The sequence below is a fragment of the Mustelus asterias genome, unplaced genomic scaffold, assembly GCF_964213995.1.
Source record: "Mustelus asterias unplaced genomic scaffold, sMusAst1.hap1.1 HAP1_SCAFFOLD_95, whole genome shotgun sequence".
Lineage (NCBI taxonomy): Eukaryota > Metazoa > Chordata > Chondrichthyes > Carcharhiniformes > Triakidae > Mustelus > Mustelus asterias.
The window spans coordinates 174,729-197,667 of NW_027590143.1; the positions used below are offsets into that span (position 1 = coordinate 174,729).

At 46.3% G+C, this 22,939-nt stretch overlaps 2 protein-coding genes across 4 annotated transcripts in view; one reads left to right on the plus strand and one right to left on the minus strand.

Annotated features, from left to right (window-relative positions):
- Window positions 1–5,491: 5,491 nt before the first annotated feature.
- LOC144484200 (uncharacterized) overlaps window positions 5,492–22,939 on the plus strand; it is a 138,428-nt gene continuing 120,980 nt past the window's right edge. Inside the window, exons 1-3 of the mRNA XM_078202735.1 lie at window positions 5,492–5,624; window positions 5,863–5,955; window positions 7,507–8,270. Coding sequence (XP_078058861.1) covers window positions 7,585–8,270 — 686 coding nt within the window. The 5' untranslated portion in view covers window positions 5,492–5,624; window positions 5,863–5,955; window positions 7,507–7,584. The remainder of the gene's footprint in view (window positions 5,625–5,862; window positions 5,956–7,506; window positions 8,271–22,939) is intronic.
- On the minus strand, window positions 13,746–22,911 carry LOC144484208 (uncharacterized). Of its 3 annotated transcripts, XR_013496062.1 has the most exons (3): window positions 22,765–22,911; window positions 18,416–19,588; window positions 15,195–15,674 (listed from the first exon to the last, which is right to left on the minus strand). XR_013496062.1 is itself a non-coding variant. In XM_078202752.1 (2 exons), exon 2 carries the CDS (start codon window positions 19,360–19,362, stop codon window positions 18,784–18,786), a length of 579 nt encoding a protein of 192 aa, XP_078058878.1. In that variant the 5' UTR covers window positions 19,363–19,588; window positions 22,765–22,911; the 3' UTR covers window positions 13,746–18,783. The 3 variants fall into 3 exon arrangements, 2 of the variants coding, with proteins under 2 accessions (XP_078058878.1, XP_078058879.1); XM_078202752.1 differs by having other exon boundaries at window positions 13,746–19,588; XM_078202753.1 differs by lacking the exon at window positions 22,765–22,911 and adding an exon at window positions 20,203–20,266 and having other exon boundaries at window positions 13,746–19,588.

The window sequence follows — 22,939 nt, forward strand, 5'->3', positions numbered from 1 at the left end:
GCCACTCATGGTGAGGATCCCCTGCCCCAGGTTTTTCACTGCAGTGTTGGCCTGGGAATCACACAAGACAGGCAATAGCTGGTCCACCTGAAAGCTTTGGGACTCCTCCCAACAGCCTCGCAGTTAGTCCAGTGTGGCCATCAGCCCCTCCTGCATCCCCTGGCTCTGTTGCTGCATCTCCAGCAGCTGAGGGAGAAGTGATCTCAGAGGACCAGCATGTAGCCTGGGGCCAGCTGAGTCCTTGCCGTGGGCAGGCCCCCACTTGCCAGAGGCCTCGGAAGTTCCCCCCTCCACCTGATGTACATTATCAGATGTGTCATGCGCACCAGAGAGTGACCCAGAAGCCTCACCACTAACTGCACCCACCGACGTGTCAGTATCTGGGATGGTGAGTTGAGGTGACAGCTGACGCCAAAACAGTGTCAGCCTCAGAGTCCCTTCACCCGCACCCTCCGAGAACTGATCCGAGGTGTCTGGACCAGGAGGGGCGGGAGCTGTAACCGGGGCCTGTAGTCCAGAATGCCCCGGGGCATCCAGTTCTGTCTCTGCAGCACAGGACACAAGGCTCAATGCAAGGGAGGGAGGGGAATCCGGGACGCCAAACACAGGAGTCACATGTCTCCATTGAACATAGAACAAAGAACCAAGAAAATTACACCACAGGAACAGGCCCTTCAGCCCTCCAAGCCTGTAGCGACCAGGTGCCCATCTGATTTGTAACCCCCTACCCTTCCTGGGACCATATGCCTCTATTCCCATCCCATTCACATAGCTGTTGAGATGCCCTTTAAAGGTCACTACCGTATCTGCATCCACAATCTCCCCCAGCAGCGAGTTCCAGGCACACACTACCCTCTCTGTGCAAATAAACATGCCTCGTACATCTCCTTTGAACCTTGCCCTTTGCATCCGAACCTCGTGCCCCCGAGAAGTTGCCCCGAAGTGACTGAAGGAATGACAGGCGCTCATGTCTTGATGGCAGCCCAACCATGCTGTCACTGACAGCCCACATCTCCCCTTCTCTGGAGAGCTCCAGCGCCCACTCCTCAAAGGGGGTGAGGACCCGGAGGTCTGGCTCACCACCCCCTGTCTTCGCCCTCTCACGTGTGTCGTGCTCAGTCTCCTTCTGTGGAGACAGAAGGAGTCATGAAATAAATGGTGGCGTGACTCCTGCAGAGTGTCAGGTGGTGGCCCTAAGAGGGCAAACACAGTGGGGCTCATTGGGGGGATAGGAAGGAGGTGCTTGGGGGTCAGGAGCTGGAATCATGCAGGGTGCTGGGGATGGGAGGATCTGGGGACATATGGGGAAGATGCAGAATGGGGTTCACCCCTCACCCTTGCAGCACGGATGGGGTCATTGTCTTTTTTGCAGCACTGCTTCCCGTTTCGGGGGGGCCAGTGCCCTGGAACTGACCAAGGCGGCGACTTCATCCCGGGCTGCATTTCCATCAGCCCCCCTTGGTCTGCATCCTCCTGGGGTGAAGAGGGTGTCCCACCTTGCCTCTGCTGCACCAGCAGTCTCCCCAAGTCGCCCTCAGAAAATCGGGGAGCAGTCGTGTGCTCATCTTCTTCCTGCACTGCCTGCCTGCCTGTCCATTCTTGGGTTTTTAATGGAGCTGCCCCTCGTTAGGGCAGATCAGCTGCAGGCAGTTTGGCAGAACATTCCAGCAAGTTCCATGCAGTTTGTTAGCATTGAGGGGAAGGCAAGTGAGTACTTGCAGGTGTGCTGATAGGGAGGAGGGCAGGGGGTGGATCAGAGCCTCAGTGATTGGGGACAGGGGTGAGAGAGGGAGGTGTCACACAGCCATCGGAGTCGAGGAGATGGCAGCTTTGTGCGGGAGGATCCGGGGGTGGGAGTGAGGGGGAATTACCCTGCCTGATACCTGCAAGGGGGAGGGTGGATCTCTCTGCCTGACATCAGTGAGGGGGAAGGGGGCGTCCGCTGACTCTCTGCCAGAGATTGTTGGGGGGAGGGGGAAGGAGGGGAGGGGGTTGTGATCGGTCTGAGTGGCGGTGCGGGGGGGGGGAGGCAGTGGGGAGATAAGGGGGTCAGTAATGCTGTGGAGGAAGGGCAATGTCTGTGGGGGCCAGGGGGAGGTATTCTCCAGCCCGGGCGCGATGTGGTAGGGGAGCAGCATTCTATCATTTTTCTGCGCATGCGCAGTTGGAAACGCCGATCAGAGCTGCAGGATTTCGGGCGCGATGAGCCCCACCCACAGACTCCTACACCGTGATTCGGAATCACTGCTTTCTTTTCAGGCAGAGTGTGCATGGGGTCGCCAGAGAACAGGTTTACAAGGATCTGAATCACTCCCAGATTCAGTACTTAGAATCAAAATGGCAAAACCAAACCCAGTGTGTGGTCGAAGCTCTGCCCCTGGCTTTGATGTCCATTGTTACACTGTGTGGTCTGAGCTCTGTACCTGGATTTGATGAATCTGGAGACACTGTGTGGTTTGAGCTCTGCCCCTGGATTTGATGTCGATGGACACACTGTGTGTGGTCTGAACGTACCTGATGAAGGAGCAACGCTCTGATCCCAAATATTCATTCTGATAATGAATGGAGGTTAACGGAATGAGAGATGATCTGGTTGAAATTTAAAATTCTTCAGGAGCCTGACAGGGTAGATGGTCAGTAAAGGTTGCCCCTGGCTGAGGATGGGGGCACATTCAGAAAAAGTGGCTGACCAAATGGGACTGAGATGCCGAGGAATTTCTTCACTCAAGAGCTGTGAATCTTTAGAATTTTCTACTCCAGAGAGTGTGGATGTTCAGTTCTCAGCAGCAACAACTTAAAGGGTCAAGGATAACAGACAGATGTGAACACCATCACCTCAAGTTCCCCTCCAACTCACACACTGCCCTGACTTGTCTGACATTCAGTACTGGATGAACAGTAATTTCCTTCATTGAAATCTTGCGCAGGCACAATGAAGTCAATGAAAAAAGACCTACACTGGAGACCAGGGACTAACTTCTACAACCAACACCCACTTTGTTACAAACTGGCTCTGAATTGGTGCGCCTGTGTTTCTGGACCTGGTTCGTCAGCAACATCCGCAATAAAATAATAGCAAAATACTACAGCTGCTGGAAATCTAAAATAAAAAGAGAAAATGTCAGAAATACTCAGCAGGCCAGGCAGTACCTGTGGAGAGAGAAACACAGTTAACGTTTCAGTATGTGTGGAAATAATTAAATTGAATAAAAATGGTGAAGAGCTTGATGGTCCAAATACACTCAGAAATGGAAGAGAAGTGGACAATAGCACGGGAAAAACAACTCCTGACTGTGAAAGATTCTGTGGAAAGATAAAGCTGTTAAGCCTGCAGTACATGGTCAGAGAACGGGCAGCTATGGGAACCTCATTCAGACACAGTAGGCAGATTAACAGTAAAATACGAAACACAGCTAAAATACACCCAACACACAGAGGAAGTCAGACAATGGCAGAGAGGTGGGCAGCATGGTGGCACAGTGGTTAGCACTACTGCCAGAGACCCGGGTTCAATTCCGGCCTCTGATCACTGTCTGTGTGGAGTTTGCACATTCTCCCCGTGTCTGCGTGGGTTTCCTCCAGGTGCTCCAGTTTCCTCCCATAGTCCAAAGATGTACGGGTTAGGTTGATTGGTCATGCTCAATCAGTGTCAGGGGGATTAACAGGGAAAATATGCGAGGTTACGGGAATAGGGCCTGGGTGGGATTGTGGTCGGTGCAGTCTCCTTCTGCACTGTAAGGATTCTATGGATTCTAGGTGATCAGGGAGGGCAGAGGTGAAACAGAGCCATGGATGGATATGGATTCACATCCACAGTAAAGGAGTCAGACCAGCCTCAGAGACATGGAACCTCTCTCAGATACCAGCACCTCTCACAGCACCAAAAACTCTAAACTGTAGAGCAATGGTCAAAAATACTCAATTGTGAAACACTTTCACTGTTTTCTGTTTTAAAATCTCCTCCTGGAGACTGTAGCTGAAAAGATATCAGAAACACTGGAGTCAGAGAAAAATCTCCCAGTTGAGGAAATCCCCAGGAAGCGGGGGTGATGTCACCGCACAATTGTGGGTGTGTGATGAGTCACAGACAGGAACACAGAACATCTGGGTCTGCGCAAACCAGTGATCACCACACATTATGGAGGATGTGAGGCTCCTTAGGAGGGTGCAGAAGAGATTTACCAGAATGGTTCAGGGATCAGGGATTATAGTTACAATTTTATGCTGGAGAAAGTGGGGTTCTTCGCCTTGGAGTGAAGGAGATTGAGGGTAGATTTGAGTACAAGATTATAATAGGTGTAGACAAGGTAAGTGAGGAAAAGCTGTTCCTATCAGCTGAATGTAAAAGAATGACAGGACACAGATTTAAGGTTTTGAGCAAGATCTATAGAGCAGATATGAGAATGAAATATTAAACAGTGAGTGGTAATGACCTGGAACTCAATGCTTACTCCAAAACGGAGATCCTATCTAGGTCCTGGTGAATCGAGTTATTCTACAAGATTCTGATGTGATGTTTGGAAGTTTTCTGTCTGCAAATTCACTTCGAATACCCTGCAAAGAAGATTACAAAATTCATCACTGGCAGTCCAGGATAGAAATTCACAACACTCTCTTCTCCTGCTCCCTGGTCCAGGATGTCCACACCAATTCCCTATTGCACACTGCATCTTGTCATCATCAGCAGTCCCTCGATTCGAGGAGGGCGTCTACTCGGTGCTGAGTTTCTGCCATGGGTCTTCATGAACTGAGCCGCAGATCTATAGATACATGGAGCAGGAGGTTCCATGAGGGAGTGGGATCTGGAGAGCAGGATTTGTTTCCCTTTCTTTCCGTTGGGACTCAGAGGATTGCTGATGTTTGATGGACAAGTTGTGTCCGTTCTGAACAATGGGGAGCAAGCTCCTCCCACTCATTGACAATATTGCCCCCTACAAAGATGGCAGCCGCGCATGCGGTCTGCTGCACATTGCCCTCAATAAAGATGGCGATCGTTAACCTGGGCCAAACATGAGGAGCTGCAGCCCCGCTCGGTACAAAAAGAGGGAATTGAGACGTTTTTGTTAGGGGTTTGCGTTTGTACAACACGTTTGCAAAACCTCTTCACCCACCCGCCAGATCCATTGCTCGCTGCGAACCTTTAATACCCTCTTACCAATTGTGGAGCCGAGAAAGCCTCTCTCTGTCGCCATTCCCCGCAATGCGCATGTCTCGGTCACAGGTCCCGCCCCTTCATTCACTCCGATTGGTTGGAGGACCAGCTGCTCCCGGTCGGTCCTCCAGCCCCGCCCCCTCTTTCCATTGGTCCGGAATTGCCGTCAATCAGTTCATGAGGCATTGTGACGTGGAGCATGCGCATTGTGACGTGAGCCAGTGCAGTTCATGTCCAGGGACAGGCGCTTGTTTGTCTGATCTTCAGGCGGGGAGGAGGCGGATAAGCGGAGGCAGCGTTCGGGGCAGTGGGTGGGAGGGGAGGCTCCACACACCCAGTGGAGGCTTCAACACCCCCAATAAGGAACTAGCGGCACCGCCTCAACACCCAACACAACGGCAGCTGCAGCGCTTTCTCCCGGGGCCAGGCCCCAGTGGACAAATGTGGCTTCAGGAAGGAAATGCAGCAATGGGTTTGTTAATGAGAATCATCTTTAACTCACTTTACTGACCCTGGAGCAGGAGGAGAGAATGGGGGGAATTTCTATTCTGCACTCACTGATCTTCCCACTGTTTCCTTCGTAGTCAGGGATTGTTTTTTTCTGCACATTAGTCCATTTCTCTTATATTGATAGTCAAATCTACAGCATTTTATTTCCTGTTATTCATTCAAAATACTGTGAAATTTTAACGTTGTGTCTTTCTCCATAGATAAATGAATGTGTTGCCTGTGGGGAAGATGATGTTTGACCTTCTTGAACCGCTGCAGTCTGTGTGGTGAAAGTGCTCCCACAATGCTATCGGGTATGGAGTTACAGGTTATTTACCCAGTGTTATATCTCCAAGTCAATGACACTAATTTGTGTTTAGATCACACTTTTGATACAATGCATCGTTCCAATACATTTCATGGAAATGTTACAAAACAACATTTGACACTGAGCCACATAAGGAGATGTTAGGGCAGACGATATAAAGATTGATTAAAGAGCTAGATTTTAAGGAGCATCTTAAAGGAGGAAAGTGAGTTAGAAGGAATGGTTTAAGGAGGAAATTCCAGAGCTTAGGGCCCAGGCAACTGAAAGAACAGTCACCAACAGTAAGTGATTAATATTAGAAATATTCATGAAGGCCGGAATTAGATAAATACATATTCTGGAGGGTTTTGTGGGTTAGCAAGCACGGGGGTGAAGGGTGAATACCTCTTGGTGTGACTAAGCACACAGGCAGTGGCGTTATTGACATCTCAAGATGACGGAGGCTGAATGCAGCAGGCCGGCAGGGATTGTTCTTGCGTTTTAAATTTACTCATTAGTGTCACAAGTCGGGTTGCATTAACACTGCAATTAAGTTACTTGAAAATCCCCTCGTCGCCTGTTGGGGTACACTGAGGGAGAATTTAGCATGGCCAATGCACATAACCAGCACATCTTTCAGACTGTGGGAGCACTGGGAGGAAAGCAGCGCAGACACGGGAGAGTATGCAGACTTCACACAGACAATGACCCAAGCCGGGAATCGAATCTGGATCCCTGGTGCTGTGAGGCAGCAGTGATAACCACTGTGCCACCATGCTGCACTTGTATTAGGACAGTTAAATCCAAATTAACAAAGGCATGGATAAGAGTTTCCACGTCACAATGGAATTGATGAGAGTTCCAGATGAGCTGAGACTGGGGTCGAGTCGGGTCATGTCACTGAGGTGGAAATAGGATGGTTTTGATGATGATGTGAATATGTGGCTGAAAGCTCATCTTATAGTGAAATATTTCACCATGGTTGTGAACAGCCTGGTTCAGCCTCTCACAGTTGCCAGGAAGAGGGATAGAGTTGCTGGTGAGGGATGGAGTTTGTAGTGGAGATGGAAGACAATGGGTTCAGTCTTCCCAGTATTTAATATGGAAGAAATTTCTGTTCTTTTATTCCTGGAGGTCAGATAAGTCAGGATGGTGTGTGAGTTGGAGGGGAACTTGGAGCTGATGGTGTTCACATCTACCTGCTACCTTGGTCCTTCTTGATGGTGGAGGTTGAGGACTTGGGATATTCTGTCAAAATTCTTGTCGAGATGTAGATGCATAAAATTCCTCTTCTCCATCCCTGGCCTCTCCTATTTCTCTCTGTCTCCTCCCACAGTGCCCAGTGTCTTGTGTAGAGCCAGACTAGGTGCAGGTTTTCTTCCCTGAAGGACATTGAGGCAATTGTGTTTTTATGACAATCCAGCAGTTTTTATAGTCACTTATTCCTCGTGCAGGACCCACAAATTACCAGATTCATTCAGCTCAATTTCACAACCTGCCTTTGTGTTTTTCTGGGTGTTCTCTCACTCCCTTTTTCTGTTTTAAATCAATTTCACAGGGTTTCAGAAGAGAATGATATCAGAACCTGATGGAGTCGCCCAATTTATTGAAATCTTAAAATCATCAGATTTTGAACATGGAAGAAAAAAGCACCGTTCACAGTGGAGAGAAACTGTACATGTGTTCTGTGTGTGGAGAAGGCTTCAACCAATCATCTGGCCTTTGGGAACATAATTGCAGTCACAACAGGGAGATGGCATGGAAATGTGGGGACATTGGAAAGGAATTCAATTACCCATCCCTGCTGGAAACACATCGACGCAGTCACACTGGGGAGAGGCCATTCATCTGTTCCCAATGTGGGAAGGGATTTGCTCACTCATCCACTCTGCTGAGACACCAGCAAATTCACACTGGGGCGAGGCCATTCACCTGCTCTGTGTGTGGGAAAGGATTCAGTCGGTCATCCAGTCTACTGACACACCAGCGAGTTCACACTGGCGAAAAGCCATTCACCTGCTCCCGGTGTGAGAAGAGATTCGCTGACTCGTCCAACCTAGCAATACACCGGCGAATTCATGAAGAGGAGAGGCCATTCACTTGCTCCCAGTGTGGGAAGGGATTTAATCAGTCATCCAAATTAACAGTACACCAGCGAATTCACACTGGAGAGAGGCCATTTACTTGCTCTATGTGTGGGAAGAGATTCATTGACTCATCGAACCTAGCAATACACCAGCGAATTCACGAAGAGGAGAGGCCGTTCACTTGCTCCCAGTGTGGGAAGGGATACGTTACCTCATCCACTCTTCTGAGACACCAGCAAATTCACAAGGAACTGTTGTGATTTTGTGATTTTCCTCTTGATCATATTTAGACTGAACCATGTTCCTTTGGGTCTGTTTCTCCTGAATTGTAAAATAACTCCAGCTCTGTTTAGGTGTTAATGTAGTTATAGAGTCATAGAGGTTTACAGCATGGAAACAGGCCCTTCGGCCCAACTTGTCCATGCCGTCCTTTTTTTTTGGAAACCCATAAGCTAATTGTTTATCCTGAGAGAGGCAAGGAGGAGCGATTTGTTGCAGGAGTGCTGGGGTAAGAGATCGACTTTTAAATCACTTTTTCGCGGGCTTGGTGTATTTATTTATTTATTCTAAACTTTTAAACTCGAGACCGGAAGTAGGCCGCGTGCGGGGTGTTGTGGGAAGGGTGTTTGAATTTTTTTTTGTAGTGCGGGAGGTTTAAAAAGCAGGCCACACTATACAGCGGGCAGCGGCGTTAGTGGGCAGCCGAGTGAGCAGGGAGTAGAGTGAGAGCTGAAAGGGCTTTGGCTCTAAGGGCTTGGGCGGAAAGGGCGAGGCGGGGTAAGTTTAATTCTTAAGTACGTTTCTCTGTGTCCCTTGAAATAAGAAGGGAAACTATGCATGTGAGGCCAGTCTGTTGTTCCCAATGTACAATGTGGGAGGTCCTGGAGGCTCCTGGCCTCCCGGACGTCCATATCTGTGATGGTATGTCGAGCTGCGGTTCCTAAGGGACCGGGTTAGAGAACTGGAACTGCAGCTCGAGGATCTTCGTCAGGTTAGGGAAAATGAGGAGGCGATAGACAGGAGCTATCAGCAGGTGGTCACACCAGGGCCACGGAAGGCAGACAAGCGGGTAACGTCCAGGAAGGGGAAAGCTCGGGTGATAGAGAGCACCTTGGTGGATGTGCCCCTTCACAATAAGTACTCCTCAGGATGAAGGAGTATAATATCAGGGGTAAGACTCTTAGCAGTGTAGAGGATCAGAAGGACCTTGGGGTCCGGGTCCATAGGACTCTTAAATCGGCCTCGCAGGTGGAGGAGGTGGTTAAGAAGGCATATGGTGTGCTGGCCTTCATCAATCGAGGGATTGAGTTAAGGAGTCGGGAGGTAATGATGCAGCTGTATAGGACCCTGGTCAGACCCCACCTGGAGTACTGTGCCCAGTTCTGGTCGCCTCATTACAGAAAGGATGTGGAAGCCATAGAAAGGGTGCAGAGGAGATTTACAAGGATGTTGCCTGGATTGGGTGGCATGCCTTATGAGGATAGGTTGAGGGAGCTCGGTCTTTTCTCCTTGGAGAGATGAAGGATGAGAGGTGACCTGATAGAGGTTTACAAGATGTTGAGAGGTATAGATCGGGTGGATTCTCAGAGGCTTTTTCCCAGGGCTGAAATGGCTGCTACGAGAGGACACAGGTTTAAGGTCCTGGGGAGTAGGTACAGAGGAGATGTCAGGGGTAAGTTTTTCACTCAGAGGGTGGTGGGTAGTGGAATCGGCTGCCGTCAGGGTGGTGGAGGCAAACTCAATAGGGTCTTTTAAGAGACTTCTGGATGAGTACATGGGACTTAATAGGATTGAGGGTGATAGGTAAGCCTATATATAAGCCTAGGTCGGTAGGGACATGACCGGCGCAACTTGTGGGCCGAAGGGCCTGTTTGTGCTGTAGTTTTTCTATGTTCTAATCCCAATTGCCTGCATTTGGCCCATATCCCTCTATATCCATCGTACCCATGTAACTATCTAAATGCTTTTTAAAAGACAAAATTGTACCCGCCTCTACTACTATCTCTGGCAGCTTGTTCCAGACACTCACCACCCTCTGTGTGAAAAAATTGCCCCTCTGGACACTTTTATATCTCTCCCCTCTCACCTTAAACCTATGCGCTCTAGTTTTAGACTACCCTACCTTTGGGAAAAGATATTGACTATCTAGCTGATCTGTGCCCCTCATTATTTTATAGACCTCTGTAAGATCACCCCTCAACCTCCTATACTCCAGAGAAAAAACTCCCAGTCTATCCAGCCTCTCCTTATACCTCGATCCATCAAGTCCCGGTAGCATCCTAGTAAATCTTTTCTGCACTCTTTCTAGTTTTTAATATCCTTTCTACAATAGGGTGCCCAGAATTGCACACAGTATTCCAAGTGTGGCCTTACCAATGTCTTTTACAACTTCAACAAGACATCTCAACTCCTGTATTCAATGTTCTGACCGATGAAATCAAGCATGCCGAATGCCTTCTTCACCACTCTGTCCACCTGTGACTCCACTTTCAGGGAGCTATGAACATGTACCCCCCCGATCTCTTTGTTCTATAACTTTCCCAACACCCTATCATTAACTATGGAAGTCTACCTTCTTGGTTATCCTCATCTACCTTCTTGGTTATCCCTTCAAAAAACTCAATCAAATTTGGGAGACATGATTTTCCATTCACAAAGCCATGCTGACTCCCTAATCCGTCCTTGCATCTCTAAATGCCTGTAGATCCTGTCTCTCAAAATACCTTCCAACAATTTACCCACCACAGATGTGAGGCTCACTGGCCTGTAGTTCCCAGGCTTTTCCCTGCAGCCCTTTTTAAACAAAGGCACAACATTTGCCATTCTCCAATCTTCAGGCACCTCACCCGTGACTTTCGATGATTCAAATATCTCGGCTAGAGCACCCGCAATTTCCTCCCTAGCCTCCCACAATGTCCTGGGATACACTTCATCAGGTCCTGGGGATGTATCTATCTTGATGCGCTTTAAGACTTCCAGCACCTCCTTCTCTGTAATATGTACAGTCCTCAAGACTTCACTATTTATTTCCCCAAGTTACCTAACATCCATGCTTTTCTCAACAGTAAATACTGATGAGAAATATTCATTTCGGATCTCGCCCATCTCTTGTGGATCCACAATTAGATGACCTTGTTGATCCTTAAGAGGCCCTACTCTCTCCCTTGTTACTCTTTTGCCCTTTATCTATTTGTAGAAGCTCTTTGGATTCTCCTTTCCCTTATCTGTGAAAACAATCTCGTGTCCCCCTTTTTGCCCTCCTGATTTCTCTCTTAACTCTACTCCTACACCCCGTATACTCTTCAAGAGATGTTCAAGTTGGTCTGAGAAGAGTAGGATTTTGGGGTCAGGAAACTTGCACAAAACATCAGATTAATTTATCACAACCTGAACAGCAGATAATTTTGTACATGGAAGGAAACAGCTCTGTTCACAATCACGTTAGGGAGAAACTGCAAATGTGGAGACTGAGTGATTCAGTTTCCTGGCGGACCATTTCTTATGGTTTTTAAATTCAGCACATTTCTATTTTTACGAGTTTAATATATTATGGGACGGCATGGTGGCACAGTGGTTAGCACTGTTGCCTCATAGCGCCAGGGACCTAGGTTCAATTTCTGGGTTGGGTCACTGCCTGTGCGGAGTCTGCACATTCTCCCTGTGTCTGCGTGGGGTTCCTCTGGGTGCTCTGGTTTCCTCCCACAGTTGGAAAGACATGCTGGTTGGGTACATTGGCTATGCTAAATTCTCCCTCTGAGTACCCGAACAGGCGTCGAAGTGTGGCAACTCAGGGATTTTCACAGTAACTTCATTGCTGTGTAAATGTATGCCTACTTGTTGCATTAATAAATAAACTTAAATTATATTACATGTAGCTATGCTGTATCTTTCCAGAGTCATTACCCCACAGAAGGAATCCATTGGGTTTCTCAAGTCTATTTGACGCTTTGTAGACTGGTTACACAGCCTGAAAAAACATCACAACGTGCAGAGTGGGCAGAAACAGTAGACATTTTCTGTGTGTGGACGAGGCTTCAACCTGGAGAGACACAAGGACTCTGGCACCATGGAGAAACAGTGGAAATGGGAGGATTGTGGGAAGGGATTCAATTACCCATCTGCACTGAAAACTCATCAATGCAGTCACACTGGGGTCGAGGCTGTTCAGTTGTGCTGACTGTGGGAAGGGATTCACTGTTATCTGCTCTGCAGAAACAGCGAGTTCACACCGGGGAGAGACCGTCCGCCTGCTCTGAGTTTGGGAAAGGATTCTCTGAGCCATCCAGTCTGTGGAGACACCAGAGAGTTCATATTGGAGAGGCCATTTATTTGCACTAAGTGTGGAAGTAAAAGAATAATTCAACCCCTGTTGAGACATTATGGCAATCACTCAGCTTAGACCTATTATCTGCTCTGACTCTGGGTGTTAACTAAATTATTTGAGATTAAATATATAAAGATGGAGGGCATTGATTGGATGATTGAGTGCAAATAAAGAGAGACACTGTCACATTGAGGAAGTATGTACCTGTAATGCTTCACTCTGTAAATAAATCTATTCCAAGTAAAAGATTGACTCCTGTTTCTTCCTTAGGGTCAGAGGTTTACAGCATGAAAACAGGTCCTTTGGCCCAACTTGTCCATGCCGCTCTTTTTTTTTAAACCCCTAAGCTGGTCCCAATTGCCCTTGTTTGGCCCATATCCCTCTATATCCATCTTATCCATGTAACTGTCAACGCTTTTTAAGGACAGAATTGTACCCACCTCTACTACTACCTCTGGCAGCTTGTTCCAGACACTCACCACCCTCTGAAAAAACTGCCCCTCTGGACCCTTTTGTATCTCTCCCCTCTCACCTTAAACCCATACTCTCTAGTTAATTCTCCCCTACCTTTGGGAAAAGATATTGATTATCTAACTGATCTACGCCTCATTATTTTTTAGACCTCAATAGGTCACCCTTAAACCGCCTACACTCCAGAGAAAAACATCCCAGTCTATCCAGCCTCTCCTTATAACTCAAACCATCAAGTCCTGGTAGCATCCTAGTAAATGTTTTCTGCACTCTTTCTAGTTTAATATTCTTTCTATGATGGGATGACCAGAACTGTACACAGTATTCCAAGTGTCGCCTTATTGTACAACTTCAATGAGATGTCTCAACTCCTGTATTCAATGTTCTGACCAATGGAACCAAGCATGCCGAATGCCTTCTTCACCACCTGTGACTCCACTTTTAAGGAGCTATGAACCTGAACCCCCAGATCTCTTTGTTCTGTAACTCTCCCCAATGTCCTACCATTAACTGAGTAAGTCTTGCCCTGGTTCAATTGACCAAAATGCATCACCTCGCATTTAGATAAATTAAACTCCATCTGCCAATTGTCAGCCCACTGGTACAATTGATCAAGATCCCGTTGCAATCCGAGATAACCTTCTTTACTGTCCACTATGCCACCAATCTTGGTGTAATCTGCAAACTTACTACTACCATGCCTACTAAATTCTCATCCAAATCATTAATATAAATGACAAATAACAGTGAACACAGCACCGATCCCTGAGGCAGACCACTGGTCACAGGCCTCCAGTTTGAAAAACAACCCTCTACAACCACCTTCTGTCATCAAGCCAATTTTGAATCCATTTGGCTAACTCACCCTGGATCCCGTGAGATTTAACCTCATGCAACAACCTACCATGCGGTACCTTGTCAAAGGCCTTGCTAAAGTCCATGTAGACAACATCAACTGCACTACTCTCATCTACCTTCTTGGTTACTCTTTCAAAAAACTCAATCAAATTTGTGAGAGATGATTTTCCACTCACAAAGCTATGCTGACTGTCCCTAATCAGTCCTTGCCCTTTAAATGCGTGTAGATCCTATCTCTCAGAATACCTTCGAACAACTTACCCACTACAGATGTGAGGCTCACTGGCCTATAGTTCCCAGGCTTTTCCTTGCAACCCTTTTTAAACAAAGGCACAACATTTGCCATCCTCCAATCTTCAGGCACCTCACCTATGGCTGTCGATGATTCAAATATCTCTGCTCGGAGACCTGCAATTTCCTCCCTAGCCTCCTCCACTGTAGGATTCCCTATCAGCATTATAACATGGTATTGTCAGGGTCTGATTAACTGCCAATGTTCTCGGAGTCTGAATCACATGACCAGTGGAAGAATGAAGTGGAGATGTGGACATGGGTTATATCTTTACCAAGGAGGAAACAAGATCTGGCCTTGGCATTGTCACTTCCTAACAAAAGGAAAATCGGAAGCCAAGTACTTTGACAGCTGGAAACCCATCAGTTGGACGCTGAAGGTTTGAATCTTTGATTAGGGTTCATTTTGAGATTTACAAGATAGATGATGTATTGGTTGCCTATGAAGCATGATTGGATTTTGACAAGTTTTGTGTGAGGGTGAAAGCATCTTTAGTGCATCTGGATATCGCAACAAAAGACAGGATTGGAACAGCACTAATACGCGATTGAACCCCAGCAAAGACTGGGGAACTATTAACAGGTGTTTCAGGTCTGAATGAAAATATCATCGTGTGATAAACACTCGCAGTGAGACACAACACAGAGAATTCTGAGGCTGAACACAATGATGATGGTTATCACTCTGAAGGAATTGGAATGTCATAAGGAATTTGGTCCAATGATGAGTGTGTTAGTCACAGACTCAGTCACCTGTTCTGTTACTTACCCCATAACCTTTCACCCCCTTGTTAATCAAGAATATATCCAGCTCTGCCTTCAAGATATTCAAAGGTGATTCTTACAGCAACTTTTGAGGAAGAGTTCCAGAAACTCACAACCCTCTGAAAAAAATACTTTCCTCATCTCTGCCGTAAATGAATGATCATTTATTTTAAACAGTAACCCCTTATTCTAGATTCTCCTACTAGAGGAAACATGCCCTCCACATCCACCTCCTGTCAAAACCCCTCTGGATCTTATATGTTTGATTCAAGTTGCCTCTTACTCTTCAAAACTCCAGTCTAACCTTGCCTCATAATCCCATTCCACAGTGACTGCACCTCGACAGTGTGTGGATCAGATCGAAGATGTTACCCAGATTCACCTCATGGTGAAGAGTGACACAAGGTTAAGGAGTATGAAAGGTTTCCAGTTGGTGATATCAATAGATTGAAGCCACTAAAGAGAGTGTTGATTCCATGTAAAGTAGCTGGAGTCAGCACTCCAGGCCTGGTGTAGTCTGGTGTGTCTGACAGTGAACCTCCTCAGTTTAATGTTGAGTGAATCTTCCATGAAAAAGGCACAAATGCAACTGGACATGGAACAAGGTATGATTGTTTTATTTGGAAAGTCAGTGATCTGCAGTTTACTCAATCAGGACATTATCGTATCCTCTTAACAAAACCTGATGTTTCTAATCATAGGGTTTGAGAAGGATTCATGGCATCAGGTGAAGAGAATCAGAAAAAAATTACAAATTGTCTTAAAGCTGCACAAACAATTTGCTTGTCCTATCTAACAAAGATTAAAAATCCTGCTACAAGATGCAAGGCTGGTTGGTGAAGAGTATACGAGACTCAGAACAGATTAGTACAAAGTATCGGACAAAGCCATTACATCCTTCCCTTGGCTCATGAAGAAGTTGCTGTGCATCTAAAGGTATGAGACAAAGACAGAATTATTTTCATTCTACACTTTATCGATATGGTGACCCAATTTAGTCTTTCTCCAATAATACATGGTAAGGACAAAAGGATGATTCTAGAACAAGTCATTGAGAAGTGGACAGGGACTGGACCTGGGGCACCAGCTAGGTTTCTGACTGATAATGGAGGGGAATTTGTTAATGATGAGTTTGGAGACGTGTGTGAAAACATGAACACGGCAGCTGAAAGTCCTTTCAGTGATGGACTCTGTGAAAGGAATCACACGGTGATCGATGAAATGCTGCAGAAAATCTTAGCTGATCAGCCAAACTGCAAGTTGATAACTGCACTGGCCTGGACGATTCAGGGAAAGAATTCACTTCAGATGGTTGGAGGGTATAATCCCTGTCAATTGGTCTATGGGAGAAATCCCAAATTACCCTCTGTGCCGGGCAATCGCCCTCCTGCTTTTGAAGGTATGACAATTAGCACAATTTTTATTCATTTATTATCGAATTGTTTCACTAAAATAATTGCTCGAGCGAAGAAATTGTGGATCCTAGAAGAGCGGTGTCTTATAATGTAATACTTTGTACAAAATAAAGAACATCATATTTTTCTTCTACAATTTGTTTTGAAATATTGTTGTGTGAGTTGTTACAATTCAGGTTGGAAACATTAACGTTTCAAGAGAAATTTAAACACCCAGTGATTAACTGAAAAAATTACATCAGAAGATTCCAGGTTTTTAAACAAAAACAAACTTTACTTCATATAAAACAAAAGAAATATTAAAAACCAGCATGATTAATTATATTTTGTGAAGATTTATGCTGTAAACTCAGTTCTACTTTTCAACCCCTCTTTAGCTCTGAAGAGTCACGTGGACTCAAAACATGAATCCTATTTTCACTCACCACAGATGCTGTCAGACCTACTGAGTTTTTGCAGTATTTTTCAGCTTTTGTTTGTACTTTTTATCCCCCCCTCCTCCCTGCGCGCGCACACACACACACACACAAAAGAGTTCCCTTATATTTAATAACATAGAAACATAGAAACTAGAGGCAGGAGTAGGTCATTTGGCCCTTTGAACCTGCTCCACCATTTATCGTGACCATGGCTGATCATCGAATTCAATATCCTGATCCCTCCCTGCCTCCCATATCTCTTGACCCTTTTTGACCCAAGAGCTATATCTAATTTCTTCTTGAAGGTTCATTCACTTCTGTTCCTGGAACCATCCCAAAGGAATGTCAATGCTCTCCAAGATTCACTTTAATTCTCCTCACTTTTCCAGCTATTCTCCAAGATTTTATGGGGATCCTTCCATTAGCTTTCGACTAAACAACTTTTCTTTAAGACCTCAAACCTGTGGCCTCCTCAGTTCAAGCATGGGCTTCACTGCCTTCTTCCTGAGGGATTTAAACATTGGGAACACCCCTGATTCCTAATGACCCTCTTGGCTCCAGGTCCCACAGCTGGTTCACAGCTCCTGGTCCCACAGCTGACGGTTTCCAAGCTAACTGCAGACTGCCTGCTTTCTGTGAGAAACACCCAGAATTCCAATCAAGGCTCAACCCTGAATCACTTATCCCCATGGTAACAGAGACCAATTGGGATGTCCAATAGATGTTTAAATTAATTAACTTGTAATTTCAAAACCAAACATGTAACCCTGAGGTCTGCCTGATGAGTTCACCTCTGTAACAAAGGCAGGACGATAAGTGTCAGACCCAATGGTCCTCATTTTACCAGCACACCCGCCCTAAATTTGGGCGGACGAGGCTCACAGAACGGAATTCTCCATTGTCCTCGGACACGATCTTACGAGCCTCGGGCGGGCCAGTAAAATTCCGGCCAATGTCTCCAGGTCTCCTGCTAAAAGAGGCTGAGCCCAGCCCCCTTTTTACAGCATTAGCTGCTGTACTCTTCTCAATAAGAGTTTAAATGTCCCAAATCTTGTGTTAATTGTGCTACTTCCAGCTGATTTTCACAGTAGAAAATGTGATTTTCAGCATCTACAATAATCAAATATCCCGTGGCTGTTTTTTTCTAAATCAAATTACTTGCAATCTTCTTGAATGAACATGTCAAAACTGAAGGAATTCCCTCTGTGTATTTAATTAGAAATGTCTCACTGTGACTCAAAGAGGAAGAGTCCAGCTGTCCTTTTACAGTTCTTATCCTTCCAGCTTTGACTCCTTAAATCAACATGGGCCACATCTTGTGATTGCAAAGTCCCTTCGGGTATTTTTACCAGATTCTCAACCCAGATTTTTGATTTTAAAAAAACTAATTCTCAAGCTCAAAGTTAATTTGTAAAACAGGAATGATTAGACAGACACAAACCTCTTCCTCAGGAAGAAATGAAAATGTATCACCATCTAAATATCCTATTTAGAATATTACAATTTTCTGTACATATTAATAACAGCCATGATCATATTGAATGGCGGAGCAGCTCAAAGAGCATCAGCCCACTGGAAGCTAAATCCTGAGATCGGTCAGTCCAGCAGAAAGAAACCCTCCGACCGTCCCACTTCGGGGAGGCGATGGCCTAGTGGTATTATTGCTAGACTATTAATCCAGAAACTCAGCTAATGTTCTGGGAACATGGGTTCGAATCCCACCACGACAGATGGTGGAATTTGACTAAAAAATATCTGGAATTAAGAATCTACTGATGACCATGAAACCGTTGTCGATTGTCAGCGTTCTTCAGGGAAGGAAATTTGTCGTCCTTACCTGGTTTGGCCGACATGTGATTCCAGAGCCACAGCAATGTGACTGACACTCAACTACCCTCTCGAGAGAAACTAGGGATGGGCAATAAACGCTGACCAGCCAGCGACACCCATGTCCCACGAATGAATAATAAAACTGTCAGAGTGAACATGGTTCAGTTCTGGATGTGGAATAACAGCAGAATCCAGTCCCTGTAATCACTTGTGAACTCGCTGGTATCTGAACAGATTGGATAACTGAGTGAATGCCATCCTGCACAGACCCAGTGAATGGCCTCTCCCCAGCATGAAGACACTGGTGTGTCAGAAGGTTGGATGAATCAATGATTGCTTTCTCACTCAGCTGAACAGCCTCTCCCTGTTGTGAACTCACTGGTGTGTCTGCAAGTGAGATAATCGATTAAATCTCTTCTCACACTCTGGACAGCTGAATGGCCTCTCCCCTGTGTGAACTCGTTCATGTCTCAGCAGGTCAGATGAAGTAGTGAATGCTTTCCCACACTCAGAGCAGGTGAACGGTCTCTCCCTGGTGTGAACTCGCTGGTGTATCTGTAGGTTGTAGGAGAGAGAGAATCCCTTTCCACATTCAGAGCAGGTGAATGGCCTCTCCCCAGTGTGAACTCGCTGGTGTGTCTGCAACTGAGATAACCGACTGAAACTCATCACACACTTGGAGCAGGTAAATGGCCTCTCCCCACTGTGAATTCGCTGGTGTATCCGGAGGTTGGAGGAGCGAGAGAATCCCTTTCCACACTGCGAACAGATGAACGGCCTCTCCCCTGTGTGAACTCGCTGGTGTGTCATTAAGTCGGATGAATTAGTAAATCCCTTTGCACACTTAGTGCAGGTGAATGGTCTCTCTCCAGTGTGACTGCGCCGATGAATTTCCAGCTCTGAGGGGAATCTGAATCCCTTCCCACAATGTCCACATTTCCACAGTTTCTCCATGGTGCCAGTGTCCTTGTATCTCTCCAGGTTTGCTGATCAGTTGCGGTTGGTGTGGGTGTGTGTTACACCAATGTTTAAAATCTTTTCAAGCAGATAAAAGAGAGAAATATTTCTCCTGGACTCAAATGCCGATAATATTCTGGTCCCAATAATCGAACAATTCTGTTAATTCTTCACTTGATGTTTCCTTTGAGATTTCAATCTGTAAATCCTTCCCTCCATTATCCTGTAAAAGGAGTTGACAAAAGTCATCACCGTCAGAACTGGATAGAAATTCAGAACAGATAATTCTGAATATAACTGGACTAAAAACATGTGGTATACAGTGTTGCATTTCTTAATTAGATAGGTGATGGGAAGGAGATTTGAGAAAACTATATTTACTCCAGATTTTAAAAGCAATCTTTCTGAATTGTAATGTCTCTTTGACTGGAACTATATAACGTAACGACATGCTATAATTACAAGAATAAAACAATGAATCTTATTACCGAAACATAAACATACCAAATATTTGAACACAAGATATATCTCTGTTGTTACTAATCTAAAAAGTAAACAAATTTCCAGAAAGTTCCAATGGAATACTGAAGGACAAGGTTTCACATTTTAAAAAATACTTTACAAATCAATCTAAAACCAGCATCACGAAATCATGCAAAGAGATAAACAGTATTTGAATAGACAGGATAAATTACACTTTAAAAAGCTCAGACAATAAAAACAGGTTTCGCAAAATCACAAACATTTCCCCCCTCAGTATATTTGGCTCTAATTCCAGTTCCAGAGAATTTCTCTGTCTCTGTATTTCCCAGGGTGGAAAGAAAGTGTTTTCCTCACAGATGTTGTCCAGAGGATGAAGTTTGAGTCTGTGGTGAAGTTTGAGTCTGTGGTGAAGTTTGAGTGTGTGTGTGAAGTTTGAGTCTGTGTGTGAAGTTTGAGTCTGTGGTGAAGTTTGAGTGTGTGTGTGAAGTTTGAGTCTGTGGTGAAGTTTGAGTCTGTGTGTGAAGTTTGAGTCTGTGTGGTGAAGTTTGAGTCTGTGGTGAAGCTACAAACAGAAGCTGTTCTGTTTCAAATCAAACTGCGGGACTTGGAAGAAAATGATGGGAAGAGATTTTGCAAAGTCCCCTCCCCCACTCCCTCAGGTGGCAGCCCAGCACGCAGGCGCAGAGAGCGCTGCTGAGCCGAGCTGTCCGGAGCAGGCGCAGAGAGCGCTGCTGAGCCGAGCTGTCCGGAGCAGGCGCAGAGAGCGCTGCTGAGCCGAGCTGTCCGGAGCAGGCGCAGAGAGCGCTGCTGAGCCGCAGCCGCCGTAGAGAGAGTGGGGAGGGGGAGATCACCGAGCGGCTTCTCGCTCTGGCCGGAGCCGCCAGCCGGTTGCCTGGAAACCGTGGCTGGAGGAGGTGCAGGGGGAGGGGAACAATGGGTGGGGGCGGGGCTCCCGTCTCCGCGGCCCCCGGGCCTGCGCACTAGAACCCGAAGATGTCACTGCGGTGCAGACTGGTTCCTATTGGCTGATATAGGCAGGCCTCCATTGACGTCACAATGCGGAAGTTTGTTGATGATTTTCAGAGTGAAACTTCCATCTCTGGACAACATCTGGGAGGAAATCAATGTCTCCCCCTTTCCATTTCTTTTCTCATTCTGGGGGAAATTGGGGACTTGCAGCAACTGAAGGGAAAGGAAGTGAATCCAGGGAGGCTGCAGACTCTGGAACGATTACAGACGAACATCGGAATTAGGAGCAAGACTAGGCCCAGGTATCTTTTTCTTTCTCAAAGATATTGACATCTTTTGGCTCCCTCAGGTTGTCGCATTTATTTATCTGGCGAATAGGATAGCCTCTTACCTAATGTTCACAATTAAAGGGGGAGTTTTCCCAGGAGAAGGCTGTTTGAATGAACAGTAAATTCGCCTGGGACAGAGATATGTTTAATGTAGTTATATGGTACGTGCTATGTTATTTATGAATCCCTATTTCTCGTCTTGATATATAAAAGGCACTGTGTCAACGTTACCTATTTCCACTGATGGAGACATTACAACACAAAAGGAATCCATTTGGCAGCTCAAATCCATGCCAACCCTCTTTGGAGCAATTCAGCCAGTCCCATTCCCTCTCTATATTCCCATTCCCCTGAGTTTCACATCAGAATGGAATAGAACATAGAACATAGAAAGCCACAGCACAAACAGGCCCTTCGGCCCACAGGTTGCGCCGATCACATCCCCACCTCTAGGCCTATCTATAGCCCTCAATCCCATTAAATCCCATGTACTCATCCAGAAGTCTCTTAAAAGACCCCAACGAGTTTGCCTCCACCACCACCGACGTCAGCCGATTCCACTCACCCACCATCCTCTGAGTGAAAAACTTACCCCTGACATCTCCTCTGTACCTACCCCCCAGCACCTTAAACCTGTGTCCTCTCGTAGCAACCATTTCAGCCCTTGGAAATAGCCTCTGAGAGTCTACCCTATCCAGACCTCTCAACATCTTGTAAACCTCTATCAGATCACCTCTCATTCTTCGTCTCTCCAGGGAGAAGAGACCAAGCTCCCTCAACCTATCCTCATAAGGCATGCCCCCCAATCCAGGCAACATCCTTGTAAATCTCCTCTGCACCCTTTCAATGGCTTCAACATCTTTCCTGTAATGAGGTGACCAGAACTGCGCGCAGTACTCCAAGTGGGGTCTAACCAGGGTCCTATAAAGCTGCAGCATTATCTCCCGACTCCTAAACTCAATCCCTCGATAAATGAAGGCCAGTACGCCGTACGCCTTCTTGACCGCATCCTCCACCTGCGAGGCCGATTTAAGAGTCCTATGGACCCGGACCCCAAGGTCCTTCTGATCCTCTACACTGCTAAGAATGGTACCCTTCATATTATACTGCTGCTTCATCCCATTGGATCTGCCAAAATGGATCACCACACACTTATCTGGGTTGAAGTCCATATATCTGGGTTGAAGTCCATGAGAATTCCAGATGAGCTGAGACTGGGGTGGAGTCGGGCGATGTCACTGAGATGGAAATAGTGATGATGATGTGGACATGTGGCTGGAAGCTCATCTTGGGGTGAAATATTTCACCAGGGTTGTGAACAGCCTGGTTCAGGTCAGACATGTTGCCAGCAAGAGGGATAGAGTTGTTGGCGAGCAAGTGGAGCTTGGAGAGGGGACTGAAGCAGTGGGTTCAGTCTTCCCAGTATTTATATGAAAGAAATTTCTGTTCGTTTAGTACTGGAAGTCAGATAAGTCAGGATGGTGTGTGGGTTGGAGGAACTCGGAGGTGATGGTGTTTATACCCATCTGCTATCTTGGTCCTTCCAGTTGGTGGAGTTGAGGGTTTGTGAGATTCTGTCAAAGTTCTTGTCAAGTTGTAGATGTATAAAATCCCTTACCTTCACCTCAGCCACTCCTACTTCTCTCTATCTCCTCCCAAAGTCCTGTGTAGACCCAGGCTGTGTGGCAGGTTTCATTCCCTGAAGGATATCAGCGAACCAGTTGGGTTTGTGAGACAATCCAGCAGCTTTCTTGGTTACCCTTTCCTCACGGCAGCTCCACAAATTACCAGAT